The following is a 17,513-nucleotide window of genomic DNA, read 5'->3' as shown; positions in this document are numbered from 1 at the left end:
GGCATGGAGGGCTCGGTGGGCGAAGTGGCCGTGGGAGCCGGGGTCCCTGGGTGCTGTCCCGTGGCACTTGGACACACATTTCAGCTCCTCCCGCCTTGCCACACCTCGGTCTGGGGCTGGTCCCCACACCCAGGCCTTGTCTCCCAGGGGCTCCGCAGCCCCTCCCCAGGCCTCGACCCCACCCCGTGGGTCCTCGCAGCCACCTTGCGCGGGGGCACCAAGACTTCCTCCAGTTTAACAAGAACCAAAGCAGAGCTACGTCCACACAGAGCCTGGTGCGTGAGGGTCTCTGCAGCGTCATTCCAGCAGCCACAGAGTGCAAGCCCCCTGGTGTCCGCAGGCCGGGCCGGTGGATGGATGCCCAGGAGGGGGCGCACCCACCACGGTGGAGCCGGTGTGACGCTCGCCGCGGGCTGCAGTCCGCCAGCGGAGCAGGAACGGTCCAGAGCAGACATGTCCGGGGACGGTGTGCGGACTGGGCACCAGGGCCTGGGCGAGGTGGAATGTTCCGGAATCGGATGGCTGCGATGGACGCTGACACCACGTGGGGTGTGCTCACCCCCAGGGAAGGAGGAGTCAGGGCAGCTCCAGGCCCCGGAGCGGGTGGGGGTGCCCCCGTGTGTCCCCGCCTTGTGACCCCTGCACTGGGGACCCTGCTGCATGACCAGCACCTTGCAGAGCTGAAAACAGCCAAGTTTCCGTGGGCGTTGTGTAGCTTCCAGAAGGAAGAAGGGCTGCCGGCAAACCATGACATGCTGCTGTATGGTTGACGCTTTGTTTCCAACTTATGGAAGGAAGACACACACCTGCACCATCCACTGACCGCGAGGGGCAGGAAGAGCCTCAGGTGAACACCGTGCTGGTGGGGAGACAGGTCCAGCGGTGTCGTCCCGGGGTCAGGGGAGACGGGTCCGGGGGTGTCGTCCCGGGGCGGGGGGTACAAGGCCCAAGCGACACGCTCTTTCCTAACTGGTGTCTGGAGGAGCCCAGCCGGGCCAGGAAGGCAGCAGAGTGGGGCAATTCTGTCCCTGCACCCCACTCGGCCCAGCTCCTGGGAGCTACAACGGCCACTCTGCGGTCTCGGGGTTTCCTTCCAGGGCCCTGAAGGGTGGCAAATGGTGTACCCCAGATTCATGTCCACCCCAACCTGAGCATGTGAGCTTACTTGGAAAAAGGGCTGCTGCTTCTCCCTGTCACTCAGACACATTCCTACCTCAGGACCTTTGCACCAGCAGCCTAGAGCCCCGTGGCGCCCTCCCCTACCCGCATTACTCCCAGCAGGCCGCTGTCCCTGTGTCACCACATGAGAGATGCCCCCTTGCTCACTCTCTACAGAGCTCACTCTACGCCAGCCCCACACGGTTTATGAGGAAAGCTGGTGTCAGCCGTCCACCCAGCAAGTCCTGTGAAGGCCCAGAAGTCCGTGGAGACCTGGCTTCCTGGACGACGGGGTGAACCATTGGTTCCTGGGGGCTTGCATCCTTCGCACCTTCTTTGGGCAGCAGTGCCCGATGTCCTGTGGGGGCTGGCTTGTCCCCACCGGCTCTCTGTTCCCGCTGGGGGCCACGCTGCGCTGCGCCCACCGAAAGCCTGGGCCGGAGCTTGAATCCTGACCGTTGGAAAAGCCTGAGAAGGGCCGCTGCTCGTGGGCTCCCTGGGCCGGCCAGCACCCGTCTGTCCCAGGGAGCTGCCGCAGCCTGCAGGGCTGGGGCGGCTGGGGCTGGTGTCTGGCGCTCGGAGCCCCTCGCGGGAGGATCTGCTCCACCTTGACCCCACGGAGCTGACAATGCCGCAGGCGGGCATGGGTAGAAAGGGAGGCAATCTGAAGACACCGTAGACTTCAGTTCCTCACACACGTCAACTCTGGCCCGCAGATCGTGCCGCGCGGGCCACACTGGGGCCAGGCCCTGACAGCAGAGCACTTTGGTACTGTGGTCCTCGTTTTCATGCGGGTCTACAGCTGTTCTACAATGTTTATTAAGAAGACAATAAAGGGGATGTTCGTGTTCAGACACGGAATAGCCCCAAGGCACACGGTAACCACCGACCGAGGAAGCTGGTGGGCGACGGGCCACCTTGTGCGTGCGGATGGCTGTGGGGGGGGCAGCCAAGAGCCCGTCGCCCGTGTGTGTGGAGAGGGTGCGGGATGGCGCGCGAGTGAACTGACCGCTCATGCAGACACCCCAACGTCACTGGAGCCGCCCCGGGCCACCGCCGCCCACCCGCAAGCTTGGTGCAGGGCCCCCCGAGCAGCTCCCGTCTGGTTCTGGGAATCTGGCAGAGCCACAAGTGTGACGGCCGGACACAGGTCGCGGGGAGAACGCGCCATCCGGGCATGAGCGCCGTACCGCAAACAGGTGGGAAGAGGTTGTGGAGAACAATTTTATTGGCCCATTTTAAGAGCCTTAAAAATAATCCAGTAAAAATACTGCAAGTTCATTATGAGAGAACCTTTTTAAAGGGGAAAACTCTCGACCCAACGCCGACGGCAGTGTCTTCTGTGGCGGACGGTGCGAAGCCGTCCCGCGTGGAGCAGGAGGGCGGTGTGTGGTTGGGGGACCAGACCGGGAGGGCACGGGGGGTGTGGTTACCCCTGAAGCCTCTCCTGTTGCCACAGCCTGGGGCGGCTCCAGCACAGAAACGCACACCGCACGGCCTGCACCAAGCCCTGTGTCCCGGTATTTCTGTTGCAGCAAGTGCGGGTGTGGGAGCTCAGCAGGGGACCTGGAAGGTGCCCCGCATGCGTTCTGCTCCGTCTGCAGGTCCAGAGGAGGCGCAGCACGCGGCCGGGACGCAGAGTCCCACACGGGCCAGGAAGCCCCTGTGTGGAGTCCTCCGCGTGTCCCCACGGCACGTGCCTGTCCGGGTGGACTCTCCGGGGAGCGCCTGCTAGCATCTGTGCAAAGCTGAGGTACCCCGGGCGCGAGGCGGCCCTGCCGTGCTCCCAGACGCCACGTCACACGGGGTCCGACTGCAGGCACTGCTGGGGACGCACGTCCCACGCTGAGCGCTGCGGCTGTCCTGCCACATCGGCCCTGGCGACGCCCCCCCCCCACGCTTGCTTCTGGTTCCTTCAAGACGAAATGACACAGCCAAACGCGAACAAGTAACGAGGGACAAAGCGGGTTTGCCAGCGGCTCGCACGGGCCTGCCCAAGGCCGTGAGAAAAACGAATGGCTACCTACAAAAGCAACGTCTGCACGTAAAAACCTGCAACCAAAGACAAGGGACAAATTAGAAAAAAACTGTTTAAAAATAAATCGTGCAGAAAGGGCTCACCGGAACATTCAGAGTGCTGGGCCTCAGTAAGACACTCGAGAGTAACGGCCGGCCAAGAGACAAAGTCTGCTCGGCAGAAAAAAATACACACGGATGTTTCCATCTAAGAGAAGCTGCTCCATCTCACCCGTAATTAAGAAATGACGCACCAGAGCCAACAGTGTCTGAGGTCACACTACCCTGGGGAGGGCGCGCAAGGGCACGGACGGGGCTGGGGAAGAGCCTTCCGGACAGCAGGTGCACCCATCAAACTCAAAGCTGTGACCTGTCCCTGCACAGCCGGGGACGCGCTCTGCCGGGAAAGCTGCTGCCAGGCCGCAGGCTGAATCCAGGTGCGTTCCAGTGGGGGGCACCAGTCTGACTGGTGAGAGACGGGCCTGCGAGCCACCACGGTGCGTCTGGAAGGCACGGGAGACGAAGCAGAGCGCTGCGCGAGGCTGACCAGTGCACGGTGGGCAGGGGCTCCTTCCTCTGCTCTGCACCCCTGCTTCACCTGCTGAGGGCCCTCCAGTGACCCGCCGCCCGCCCCTCCCTGCCATCCGGGGCAGAAGGCGCTCTAGGAAGTGGGCAGACTGGGCCACAGGGGCTGGGCCGCGGGCGGTGACGTACAGCAACACCGCTCCGAACCTTGGAACACCACCGGGCGCCAAGGCCTTATGTATGGTGGTTTGACTAAGGCCCAGACCGGGAACGGTCTCTCCGTGCGACCCAGCTTGCCGGCGCCCACGGTGGCTCGGGAGTCCCATGACAGACGACAAATGGTGAAAACACACAAGCCAAACAAGGAAAGAACCGCCCCACAGTCGCTAGCTAGAAAAGGTGTTTTCCTCCCATTTTATTTGATAATACATTTTCACAGAAACATGATATTATTTACAAATATACAGGTAAGAGACTGCTGGTCAAAAATCTTAAACTGAAAATGTCATCAAAAATTAATTTACAAAAACCACCAACTGCCCAGGGGCGTCCCTGGGGGAGAATGTGGACGGCGTTGGATGGGTCTGTGCACGCGGGAGCTGCTTGGCTCTCCGGCCCCCACAGCCCGGGCGCTGGGCCAGGGCGACGCCCGCGTCTCAGGAGGCACTGGTCTGCATGTTCTTGGAAGCGGCGAGCATCGCCCTCACTTTGGCCATGAGATCCTGCAGGGAGAGACCCACAGGGTCCCTATGGCTTCCTGCTCAGACCCGGCACACGGACCGCGGGTATGGGAGTGCCCCATGAACGTTGTCGGCAAGAAGGCCCGCTGTGGGGACCCCGCAGCCCTCCAGGGTCAGGGCCCACCGGCGGGGCCGAGATGGGGACCCCAAGGGAAAGCTGGCCCCCTGGAGAAGGGGGGAGGGGGCGCTTTACCTGAGTTATTTTGCTCTGCACGGAGGAGACAATTGCCGAGGAGATCTGGCCGTCTTTTTCCTGAGAAACTCCCCTGAGTGAACAGAGAGAGGTCACAGGCTTAAAAATACTTAGACGCATTGTCGTATTTGTGACTAGTGTCTTTAAAAAAGAGATCGTTATACACATACATTTTGCTTTCATATCTCACGTTACAGATGTCTGAAATACTTCATAAAATGCAGCCTAACTCAGAAAGCATTTTCCCGTGAACACCCCGTGAACCACACATAGTGACGAGGACAGAAGCTGCAGAAGGCTGGAGCCGCAGGGAGCCGCCACCCCGCGGAGGGCAGGCGCTCGGGGCCGCATGCCGGACTCTGGTCTCCGAGGCCGCCACACGCACTTATCTACCTGCGCCCTCAAAGAAGCCATGTCTTAGGTTCTGACCCATCTCTGGGAGCTGTGTGTGCCTACTACTTACGAACCCGTACTTCAGTTTCGGGTCCCTGACCTACACTGAAGGCAGTGGGTCTGTAACCAACAGTGAGCAGAGGTTCGCTCCCAAACCCCTGCCCAGGTCTCGGTGGGTGGGCAGTGGGGGGATCTGGCAAATGCTTCCTGACAGCCCCGGGCAACGGGGACGTGTACATCTATGGCGCCAGCCAGGCTGCTCACGTGACAGTCAGCTGTGGACTCTGATGTCACCTGGCCTGATCTGTCAGGCGGTGCTGGTTCGACCCCTGAGTCCTGTGGCCTGGGGTGAGTGGTGACTGACCCCTGTGCCTGCCTTCCCCGTGATCACGCCGGGCCCTGCAGCCGGGGCCATGCCGCCCCAGGCACCCTCGCCGAGGACAAAGGCACCACGTCAGTGGTTTCAGGACGGCTGCCATCAACTAAGGCACCATTTCCCAGTGGATAAGACAGCGGGGAGTCCTCTAGTCAGCATCTGGGGAGGTGGCCGGCCCACTCCAGGGACCAACACCGAGAGGACTGGTCGTTCGGGGATATTCCCACTGCCTAGAACCGGGGCCTGGGAGCAGCTTCCAAACCGCACTCCCGAGGCTGGAGCCCAGTTCTGCCCAGCGGCACACGGGGAGCACGTGGGGAGAGTACCTGGAGCGCTCCTGGCTGGAGCCCCGACTCTCCACGGGAGAGATGCTGGCCGAGTGGGCCGTGTGCCGGCGCGTGGCCTGCTTGCTCGGGGATGCCGACTGGGACCCGGCCTTGGACTCAGTCCGTGACCGTGAGCGCCTCTTCTTCTTCTTCTCGTGGGGGCTTCTGCAAAGAAAGTGGTTTCAGGCAAAGATACAGCGGGCTCTGGAAGGAGGAGTTTCGAGTGTTTTCCAAGGGACAGCTGGTGGGTTCAGCTGCCCGTCGTGCTAACTCCTTCTAAAAGCCATGCACGTTTTATTTAGCTCACAACTGACAGACGCAGCAAAGTCACACACAAGTGAAGGAAGGCCACCCCCTGTAGGAGGCCTGTCCCCTGTCTCAAGAGGCCTATGGGGTTGGAAACACGGTCAGCACTTTATCTGCATTTAAAAAACCTAAGAAGAGTAACCAAGTGCTGTTCGTTCCTTGTGTCCGCAGACGTGACGAGGACTCTGAGCAAGAGCTGGGGAGGGTCACAGCCAAGGGCCGCGGGCACAACAGCTCCGGCCCCCGACCTACACTTCCTGGAACTGCAGAGCCCGTCCCCGCTCGCCCAGCAGCTGACTCTGCCCACATCCCCTTCCAGACCCCAGCCCACCCCCCACGCCCCAAAACGTGAAGCTCCAGCGCACGCCCTGCCCTGTGACCCTCCTGTGACTCCCCAAAGAACATTTAAGAAAAAAAGAGAATATATACAGGAGATAAGAGTGATGTGTTGTCCAGACCAGCACCAGGCCTCCTTGCTCGTGGCCCCTCTGCCTCCTCCAGACATGATGGTCCCCTGCTTTTTGGAGACTGTGCCCCATCACACACGACGGATGGGTGACTGATGGGTGACCAAGTACTTGCTGTAGGGTCTGTGTGCGGTCAGTGCCATCCTGAGACCGTCACATGTGCCCATGTGGGTCCCATAGGTGATGGGGCCTCACAATGGCGGGAGCCTGCATGTCTTCACGGAGTTAGACGTCCAGGGCCACCCCCGCACAGCCCCCTCCGCTCGGCGCCTCTGAGATGCAGAGCGGCTCACAGACAGACCCTTCCCCACCTGGGGACACCCACGGCCTGTCCATACGCCCACTTGCCCTGCTCTCGGGGCTCCCCACAGTACTCTCATGCAAAGGCACATGTGCGCCCCGATGAAGCCATGGGACACTCCAGCAGGGTATGGCTCAGGGCACCCCAGCTCCGCCGTGTTCACAAGGGCTGGCCCTTGGGGCGTAGCCCGGCAGCTTCCACTTGGCCGGCACAGAGAAGAAGAGGTCCATAAAGGCAGATGCTGCTCCCAGTGCTGGACACACATACGTGGAAACCGTGCCACACACCTGGTTTCTTAACTGCAAAAGCTGGGTGCCGTTTTAGGTCTGTAGACACGTGCTAATTTCAGAGGAAGCAGCAAAGATACAGGAACATTCTGTAGCACAGGACAACAGGGCAAGTCCGGCGAGTCTGTGGCTGCCCCTGTGAACGCAGGAGCCGTCCCGGCTGCACATCAGGTTCAGTCTGAATACAGCTATGCCACGTGACACACCTGCCTTGGCGTTCGCTTCAGGAATTAAGAGATTCGTTCCTCTAAAAACAAGTGAGATGCACCTCACATCCAGAGAAACAGGATGGTTTTAAGTGCTGTCGGGTGCTTGATGACAAGTGTCGACACTGTGATACCCACACTCCTCTCACCATCAGGAACACCCCCTTTCTAGAAAGTTCCGTCCCTGCTGCCTCTGGTCATGCGGAGCCCCTTCCCCACGGTCACAGGTAACCATGGCTCTGATTTCTGTCCCATCGATAAAAGCCTCACGGAGGCAGAATCACACAGCGCCATGCTCCCGTCGCCCGTCCACGCCGAGCCATGTCCCCAGTCGGCTTCTTTCTGCTGCCAAAGCATCAGGGTGTGCGACCAGCCAGCACATCTGTGCTCTCTTCCGGGAACAGACGTGTGCGTTGTCTGTCGTGACAATGACAGATCAGGTGCTTCTACGGATAAATGTTCCCGGCGGGTGGACGGGGACGGACCGCGGGGCGGCAGTGCTGGTGCTCGGCGTCACAGGAAGCCGCCCCACTGCTCCCGGCGCCCCGTGGTCCCCATCGCCGGCCCCACTGTGGTCGCCCTGCACTGAACCTGGCAGAGGCTACTGCGCTCGACTGCTCTTCGGGGCTGTGTCCGCGGGCTATGTCTGTGGACTGTTTTGTGAACTTCTGAGTTACCCACCCGCTCCTCAGTCGGGTGGTTTCTGTCTGGAATCGACACGAGCCCTTGTCAGAGACACGGCGAGGGTTCTTGGCGTGCGGTCCGACTATTCACGCTCTTTGCCGTGACTGAGTGAAGGTCAGCAAGCTCACATTCACCACTCTCCTCCCTGTTGGTGGGGTTTCCACATCTGCGGGGACCTTCAGCTGGAGTCTGTGACCCTCCCTGAGTTAAGCTGTGTGCCTGTGGAACAGGCCACTTTCTTCCGCTCAGACAGACAGCTGCTGGAACGGGTTTCGCTGCAAATCTCTGCTCCCCAAACTTCTTGGCAACCTGCCGTTTTAGGGCGTCCACTCACGGTCTTACCTGGTGGTTCCCCATGAGTCTGGAATTGGAAGGAAGCGGCCTCCAACCCTGTTCTTCTGCAAGACTGTTGTGGCTACTCCAGGTCCTCCATGTTTCCACACAGACGAGAGATCCCGATTGCCCATTTCTACGAAACACCCGTGGAGTCCTGCTGGGGCGGTGCTGTGTGGACAGGTCATTTCAGGGAGAAGAAACCTGAGGGACGCTGCCCTCCCATCCACAAACACGGGCTTTGTGCGTTCTTACGGTTCTTAGAATTCTTCTCTCGGAAATTCTTCTCTCGCTTACCCGTAAGTAGCTTGTTACTTGGATACGGTTGCACGTCACCTTCCCAACTGTTCCAGGCTGGAATGCAGAAGGAAACGCTTCCTTTCCAGTCTTTATGCCTCTCCCCCCCTGTTCTCGCCCTGCTGTCTGGGCCACCCGGCTGCTGGTCCTGGGGGTGGCGAGTGTGCCCCCATCACCGCCAGATACTTCCTTCTACTCCCTTCGCTCAGCGCTCTGTGTCTCCCTGTTTCCTTCTTAGTGAACAGTTGAAAAGCGTGGCCAACAGCTCTCCTGCATCTGCTGGGACGTCCTAGGACTCTTCTCATTTACTCTGTGCAAACAGTGAATTACAAGGGTCGCTGGTGGACGTTAACGAATCTCGCAGTCCTGGAGACAGAGCTGCTTGTTGGGATGCGTCTCCTTGCACTACCCTGCTGGGCGCAGATCACAGGATGCTCTCTAGCGTCTTTGCAGCTGTGTTCTTCAGCGTTTCAGTTTGTGAACACCACGCGCGCCCCCGTTCCTGTGTGCACACCCCTCCTGACACGCCCACCAGCCCACGTGCTCTTCAGGAGCCACCGCCACGGAGCCCAAACTGGTCTCTCTTCTCCTTTGAACGTTTGTTAGAACTTACTGATGGAAGCCATCTGGGCCTGGAGTTTGGTGGTTTTAAATGATACAGAAATGCTTTGGCAGACGCAGTTATTTAGATTTTCTATTTCTTCTGCTGACAGTGTGGTCACTTGGTATCTTTCAGGAATTTGTCCATTTCACCCAAGTTGTCAACCTAATTAGAAAAAGATTTCTTCATTCTCCTTTTAATGTCTGTAGGCTCTTTCATTCTTCTTTTTAAGATTTTATTTATTTATTTGATAGAGAGACACAGCGAGAGAGAGAACACAAGCAGGGGGAGTGGGAGAGGGAGAAGCAGGCTTCCCGCCGAGCAGGGAGCCCGATGCGGGGCTCGATCCCAGGACCCCGGGATCACGTCTGAGCTACCCAGGCGCCCCTCATTCTTGATCAATCTAAATGAAGACATAGATTTTTGATCATTTTCAAAGAACCATCTTTTAGTTTTACCGTTAGTCTGTTTTCTATCCGCCCCCCCTTTTTAAAAAAAGCGGACGTACAGACGACACTCAGTGTCGTACTAGTTTCTGGCCACCACAGTGACTGCACGAGTGGGTGACGCTGCCGTCTGCCACCCACACCTCTGACTGGACTCCCTACGCTGGGCCTTTCGTCTCCAGGATGCCTTCAGGCCATGATCTCCTGGGCCCCGGCGGCAGCCACCAGTTTGTTCTCTGTATTTGTGGGTCTGTTTTGTTTCTACAGGTCCACATATGAGTAAAATCCTGTAGTACTTGTCTTTCTCTAACTTATTTCACTTAGCACAATACCCCCTAGTTCCACCCATATCATTGCAAATGGCAAGATTTCCCTCCTTTTTGATGGCTGTGTAGTATTCTGTGGTAGATATAACACATCTTCTTTATCCTTTCATCAGTCGATGGACGGGGCTGTTTCCAGTTTGGCTGTTGTAAACAGTACTGAATAAATATGGGGGCGCATGTGTCTTTTCCAAACAGTATTTTCATTTTCTTTGGGTAAACACCCAGTAGTGAGATGACCTGATTGTAGATTTGTTCTATATTGAACATTTTGAGGAACCTCCATACTGTTCTCCAGAGTGGCTGCACCAGTTTGCATTCCCACCAACAGTGTAGGAGGGTTCCCCTTTCTCCGCATCCCCGCCAACATCTGTCATTTCCTGACTTGTTCATTTTTGCCATTCCGACTGGTGTGAGGTGGTATCTCATTGTGGTTTTGATTTGGTTTGAACTCATGACCCTCAGAGGCAGACCTGAGCTGAGATCAAGAGTCAGATGCTTAACCAACTGAGCCACCCTGGCACACCTTATGCCCATTTTTAAATTGGATTATTTGTTCTTTGGGTGTTGGGTTGGTAAATTCTTTATCAATTTTGGATACTAGCCCTGTACCTGATAAGACATTTGCAAATATCTTCTCCCATTCTGTCGGTTGCCTTCAGGTTTTGCTGTGCAAAAGCTTTTTATCTTGATGAAGTCCCAATAGTTCATTTTTGCCCTTGTTTCCCTTGCCTTTGGCGATGTTTCTAGGAAGAAGTTGCTGTGGCCGAAGTCTCAGAGGTTGCTGCCTGTGTTCTCCTCTAGGATTTGGATGGATTCCTGTCTCACACTGAGATCTTTCATCCATTTTGAATTTATTTTTGTGTGTGGTGTAAGGAAATGGCTCAGTTTCATTCTTCTGCACGTGGCTGTCCAATTTTCCCAACACCATTTATTGAAGAGACTGTCCCTTTTCCATTGGCTCTTCTTTCCTGCTTTGTTGAAGATTAGTTGACCACAGAGTTGACCATTTCTGGGTTCTCTATTCTGTTCCATTGATCTGTGTCTGTTTTTGCGCCAGTACCATACTGTCTCGATGATCACAGCTTTGAAATATAGCTTGAGGTCTGGAATTGTGATGCCTCCAGGTTTGGGTTTTTTTTTCTGGACTGTTATGACTAATCGGGATCTTTTGTTCCATACAAATTTTAAGATTGTGTTTTCTATTTTCTTGATTTCTGATCTTACCTTTATTATTTCACTTGCTTCTACCTCCTTTGGGTTTAATTCATTCTTTTTCTAGCTTCTTAAGAGAGAAGATTAGATCATTATTATTTTTATTTTTTTAAAAATTTTACTTATTTGAGAGAGAGAATGAGAGAGAGAGAGAGCACGAGAGGGGGGAGGGTCAGAGGGAGAAGCAGACTCCCTGCTGAGCAGGGAGCCCCATGCGGGACTCGATCCCGGGACTCCAGGATCATGACCTGAGCCGAAGGCAGTCGCCCAACCAATTGAGTCACCCAGGTGCTGCAGATCATTGTTTTTAGATCTCTCTTCTTCCCTGATACAAACATTTAAAGCTACTAACTTCCTTCTAGGCACACTAGCACACAGATTTCGCTATGTTACATTTTCACTGTCATTCATCTAAAAATATTTTCTACTTTCCCTTGTGATTTTTGTCTTTGACCTATGGGTAATTTAAAAATGTATTAACTTCCCAATATGTGGAGATTTTCCAGATATCTTTTTATAGATTCTTAGACTTGCTGCCACGTGGCAAGGGAACATAGTCTGCACCATCTGAGTCTTCTGGGACTTCTGGAGCCTTCCGCAACAGCACAGTGGGCGAGCTAGCGCAGTGGCTGTGTACAGTTTCTATTTCCGTGCGGTCTGGTTGTGTGCCCGTCCCCAGTTCTCTCAGTGTTGGTTCAAGTATTTTATTTATTTCTTTTTCTTACTATTTTATTTGTCAGAGACGGTGAGCACAAGCAGGGGCAGCAGCAGAGGGAGAGGGAGAAGCAGACCCCTTGCCGAGCAGGGAGCCCTAGGCAGGACTCGATCCCAGAACCTCGGGATCATGACCTGAGCCGACGGCAAACACTTAACCAACTGAGCCACCCAGGTGCCCCTCTGCTTTTTTTTCAATTAGTAAAGCATTTTTAAGTTTCTGCGTTATGTCCTCTCTTGGCTTTTAGCTTTTCCTTTTTAGTAGCTGCCCTAGGGAATGAAGACACACACGCTTCACTGATGAAGTCTACTGTGAACGGGTAACACTTAGTGTGTAGGAGCATGTAATGGCGGCACGTTCCCATCCGTTCACTCGACACTCACGGATGTGCCTGGCACAGCGCTAAGCAAAAGGAGTTCGATGGCAAACCACCCAATCAATCACATACTATTTACTGTAACAAAATGGGGCACCCTGCTGAGGTGTGTTGTGGTACGATGTGGCCATTCACAGAGATTCTACTCTTTAAAAAATGTTCGATGTAACCATATCTTGATCTCCAAAAGCTCAGTAAAAGGAACCAAGGTTCCTTGGACAAATAGTTGACCCCAGTGCTGGGACAGGGAAAGCAAAGCCTGGAATATTTTGGGTCAAAAAGCAACAAAGTGCTTCAAGAACGGGGCCAAATGTGGGACAGATGTCACCATCAGAGTAATACTGGCGATGGATTCATATACCAAAACAAAGGGGGTATGTCTTCTTTAGAGAAGGAAAGACAGAATTTGAAAGCCACCATTTTGCCATCACCAGTGTGAGAACCAATTCAGCATCAGTGGATGCTAAGGCCAATATCCTGGGATGTACGCACTGCGTCATGGCGCCACCGCCCGATGACCCATGTGGGGCGCGCATCGCTGACAATGGGACACCTGGTATGACACAAAGGGAAGTGACATATCACCTTTGTAGTGCTCCTGCCAAAATGTTTCACATGAACCCAGCCATGCACATGCGGTAAGACAAGTCCAAGCCATGGAACCCACAGGCAAGGGCAGGAGAGAGGGAGGGAGGAGAAGGAGAGACAGCCAGATGGAAACATGGTGACCCTGCTGAATCGAGCTGGCACTTATAGGCATATGCATGCTCCCTGTACTGTTTTCAAAAGTAAGAGTAAAACTGTCCAGTAAACTAAAACAATTTCAAAACAAGAAGTCAGTGAAAGGGGCACCCAGCCTGTAGAAACGAGCCCTCAACTCAGGCGGGAGAACTGGCCACCTGCCGCTACGTGAACACAGCAGCCTCACCCCTGCTCTGCGCGGAGGGCTGCAGGGGACACGGAGTGACTGCTGGGTTCACACGCTTGCACCAGCGACTGCACACGTACCCTCTCCTGGCGCCCCTGTACCCAGCACAGCCTCCACTGCCCAGGGTCAGGCGCATGGGGCGGTCCCACCCGCTTGGGCAGGGAGTGCGGTCGGCTGAGCCTTCACTTGCTTCATTTGACTCATTAAAGCTCCAGTGATCACACAAGTTCTCATGATTCCTAGTATAACCACCACCTTCTCCCGAGACGGTTCCTTTCATGCAAAGGTTAATCTGAGGGCAGAGCAAGAATGCTTCTGTGGGGAGAGATCTTTTGTTACAAGAATTAATTTTAGACCATGCCCTTTACATACAGCGGAGGTGATGATGAATTTCAAATGTTAAATAATGACTTGCTCAAGAAATACAACATGACGTGGATTCAGATCTCCACCATGCTGGCCCGGCCCAGTGGCAGGGACCTCATGCGGGCCCAGGGCCCAGGCCTCGAGCGCACGCAGTCAGCCTGCATGGCAAGCCGGCTTTATAGCTCCTTTGTGGACTCTGCTGCTTTTGGGGAAGGATCACATTTTACCAGTGATCTCGCCAGATTGCAGGTACATTTCCCCATTAGCAACATTTTTCCAGAGCTGCTGCTACTACGAGCCCCACCGGGAGGGGCACCTGAGGCGGCTTGGCCCACATCCTCCGAAAACAGGCAGGACCCAGGGATGGCTGGGCTCCTGACACCTGTCATTCAGGTGTGTCATCTCGGAGGCTCAGGAACCCCAAGCATCCCGACTCACACATGCTCGGCAGCAGTTATGAAACCCAAGCAGTTACGAAACCCCGGGCACATCTGTCTCGGGGAGATCAATGCTCCTCCCCCGCCTACCAGAGCCGGGGCTCGGGCTAACTCCCATGCAAGGACACAAAAAAGGAGAGCCCCTCCCTTTTGGGGAGAACGGAAACAAAGAAACTAAGTGATGTGAAGCCGTCGGGCGGGGCGGCACCACACATGCAGGACAGGACGATTCCCAGATAGTGCCCTGTGGCCAAGACGGAAACACCGGCCGGCGGCCCTGTCCACCACCACGCTCCCGGCGGGCGTGCCAGCAGGCCCCAGAGAGGCCAGACGTGCCCTGTCACAGGGGCAGGGTGCCAGGATTTTTAGTGTGGTGCCTTGGTGCTCTCTCCCTGGAGAAGCTGAGGACGCTGGTTGGCCGGGAAGGAGGCCCAGGGGCCAGGTGTCGGGGCTAAGAGGCCTCCTGTAACGGGAGCTGGTCTCTCTAGCTCTCCACAACCACGACGGGTGTTAAGGGGGCAGAGGATGGTGCTCTCTCTGCCCTGAGGCCCCGCCCACAGCACCTGCTACCTGGGGGGTGGCAGGCATTCTTCGGGACTCCAATTTCTCACTTCCTTTCACCTGTGTGTGTGGGTTCAGAGGAGTAGCTAGACTAGGGGGCTGGTGCTGGGCACTGCCCGATGCCACCCCGACCCCAGGGACACAGAGCTCCCTCTACTGTCAGTTCGAGTGATGAAGGAGCTGCTGAGGGCTGAAGTGTCTGGGAGGGACGGCCCCCCTGCTTGTCCCCAGCCCTCCACATAAACGTTCATGTTCCCTGATGGCACAGACTGTGTCTATGGACTCCGACGCCTACCTGGACCGGGTCCGCTTCCTGCTGACACCCGGGCTGTTACTCATCCGGTAGGCGGTGGGGACACTCCTTTCTTCCCTCCGTCTCTCGGGAGAGTGTGCTCTTCTCCGAGGGGACCGGGATCGCGACCTGGAGGAAAAGAGTTAAGTGTTTTAGGCTGTGTGGACGGCAGGTGAGCACATCTACACTGAGGCAGTGATGGGCCTCGGCTAGGTCTGCAGGTGCCTGACAGGTGTCACCTCTGTCCTTCTGGAGGCCCACCCCCCCACCCCGGGCCTTACTACTCTACTGACACAGAACTGAATCCAGACACCGAGGCAGAGACAGAGACTGCTCCCAGTCCAGAGCACCCACCACGCCACCGCTCAACTTAACCAGTGCACAACACATGTCAGGCTGGCCCGACCGGTCCACAGCACCAACTCTCCCTGACTCCAGGGCTGACCAGGTGACTGACGGCTAACTCAGGCCTGTGGTTTCTCGTCCTTCCTTTTGCCTCTGCATTTTACCGCCCTCAACCATTTTCAGCTCACAGACATCTTGATCAAAATTACACATGGAAAAGCGCTGACATTCAAGTGGGTTGTTTCTATTTGTTCTGAATACTGGCAACAGGAAGAAAGCAGATGAATCAGAGCCACGACCTCGAAGCCTTTCTCGTTCACACCCATTGTACGGCCTCTCGGTGTGAACAATGAACTGGCCACAGCAGTTCAATTCAGAGCATGCCACTTCTCATGATAATCTAGTTTAGGAGATTCTCCGGATTCAAACCATCCGTTAAAATATTTTATTCTTCCTTCTCTTGTTCCTGGAGAGACCCTCGCTCTACCCATGCAGGGACCTGGTCCACTCGAGGTGGCCAGCGCTCAGAGTGCCACCAATCCCAGACCCTCACCCACCGGGGGTCAAGGCCCTCCAAGGAGGGTCTTATAATGATGGGTTTAGGATTCTTTTTTGTTCATTCAGTGAAATTACTGTTTCAGGAAAACACATAGTAAGCAAAAATCTGGACAAAAAACCAATTTCTTTTCATTGTTTCTATGACAACCACATCAAAAATAAAGAGCAGTTTGATTTTGCCATAAAAATTCTGTAACACTGAATCATTTTAATTACAATAAACCCCCAAGTAACACACACCCTGTTGTTCCAAACATCAGCTTATCATCATATTCCCCACTCCTGCATCACAGAGAAAACCCTGCGTCATTCCTGAGAAAGATCGGCCGCGGAATGAACCTGCTCCAGGTAAACCGTCATTAGCTTAGTCTTCTCCAGCACCGCCGTGTTCTGGCTTACAAAATGGTGTTGACAGGTTTTTTTCCCAGACCTTTCCCAAGATTTAGGTAACAAATTACAAGGGTGAGGTCAATCGGACACCTTGACATTTTACCGGGTTTCCCCTCCAAAGAGCTTCAGGAGTCAACTCGGTCGGTGGGAGAAGCTGCTGACGGCTGCTGAGGTCTGTGCTCCCACCCCGACGAGCGGCCCTGGGGGGGCTGTGCATGTGACACAGAGGCACACACTTCGCACTGAGAACTCGGGGTGCCGGTCGGGGTGGGATCAGAGCCCCGGAGAAAGCTCTGCGCATTCAGACCTCTACACCACCCGTGGAACGGTTACACGGAGAACAATCCACTCGATAATCAGGAAACGTGGGTTAGTTCTAGTGCCTGTGAATTCCTGACTCTGATATACCACTTTGCAACAACTGCTGGAGGTCCCTGAGGGGAGGTGGCCACCCCCAGGATATGTGAAGTTGTCTGGGAAAGCAGCCCACTCAGTACTGGGGGCAGTGAGCTTCGTCAGATAATACTTAGGTTTTATTTTAATTAAAGAAGCAGTAATGCTTTCATTCTGTTAATTGGGTGGTTAATATTGCTACCACAACACACGTGAGAAACAGGAGTTCCATTTTATAAGTAAATCATCTGTATGATGAGACTCAGATACTTTTTCTTGAATCCTCATAAATAATGGTCTGCTTCCAAATAAAGGCAGAATGAGCCTTTTTATTTGAATGACAGTGCTGTTTTGCAAAAAGCTTCTTTCCTCCAACGTTTAACCACCGGCCCCGCCCCACTTCCTCCGTCCCTGCCTGAGCAGCCAAGAACTCCTGCTGCTGACCACACTCCACTGGCGCTGCTCTGGGGGGACCAGCTGTCCCGTGGCGTCTCCACCCGCCCGGCTGCGGATAGGGACAGCCTGTGGGCGTCGGCTCCACAGAACGGAACAGCTGGCCCTCACCCGCACACTAAGCGCTGAGTGTCACTTCTAGGGAATCCTACGCAGGATGACGAGATTATACGAATGACCATCATTACCCCAATTTTGCTGGCTTAAGCTGTTTTTGAATGGTAACTATGACTTAGAAAATGTCATTCTAATCCCCAGTTCCTTCCCAAGCAGAAGTCTCGAGGGAGCTGGGGACTGTGTAGACACTGCCCCCAATACTTTTACAATACTGTAAAATGGGGGACACAGAGTTCTACCTGGAATCTCTCCTCCACGGACATCTCTTAAACACCGACAAGCTGATGGAACAAACACCAAAGGTGATCTTCTCCAACGTTTTTAAAGTAAACTTAAGTTCAAGCTTTAGAGTCTCATAAGATTTTAAAAAGACCTAACCATTAAAGCTG

At 55.1% G+C, this 17,513-nt stretch overlaps 1 protein-coding gene across 2 annotated transcripts in view; it reads right to left on the bottom strand.

Moving 5' to 3' along the window:
• Positions 1–4,085: 4,085 nt before the first annotated feature.
• Positions 4,086–17,513, bottom strand: part of SFSWAP (splicing factor SWAP) — a 68,889-nt gene continuing 55,461 nt past the window's right edge. For both annotated transcript variants that reach the window (XM_028095835.2, XM_028095836.2), the window contains 4 exons: positions 14,872–14,997; positions 5,728–5,892; positions 4,633–4,705; positions 4,086–4,421 (listed from right to left, as the gene is read on the bottom strand). In XM_028095835.2, coding sequence (XP_027951636.1) covers positions 4,356–4,421; positions 4,633–4,705; positions 5,728–5,892; positions 14,872–14,997 — 430 coding nt within the window. In that variant the 3' untranslated portion in view covers positions 4,086–4,355. The remainder of the gene's footprint in view (positions 4,422–4,632; positions 4,706–5,727; positions 5,893–14,871; positions 14,998–17,513) is intronic.

The sequence above is a fragment of the Eumetopias jubatus genome, unplaced genomic scaffold (assembly GCF_037043125.1).
Source record: "Eumetopias jubatus isolate StellerSeaLion01/CBP00866 unplaced genomic scaffold, mEumJub1_p1.0 scaffold_16, whole genome shotgun sequence".
Lineage (NCBI taxonomy): Eukaryota > Metazoa > Chordata > Mammalia > Carnivora > Otariidae > Eumetopias > Eumetopias jubatus.
This window is presented reverse-complemented; position numbering and strand designations above follow the sequence as displayed.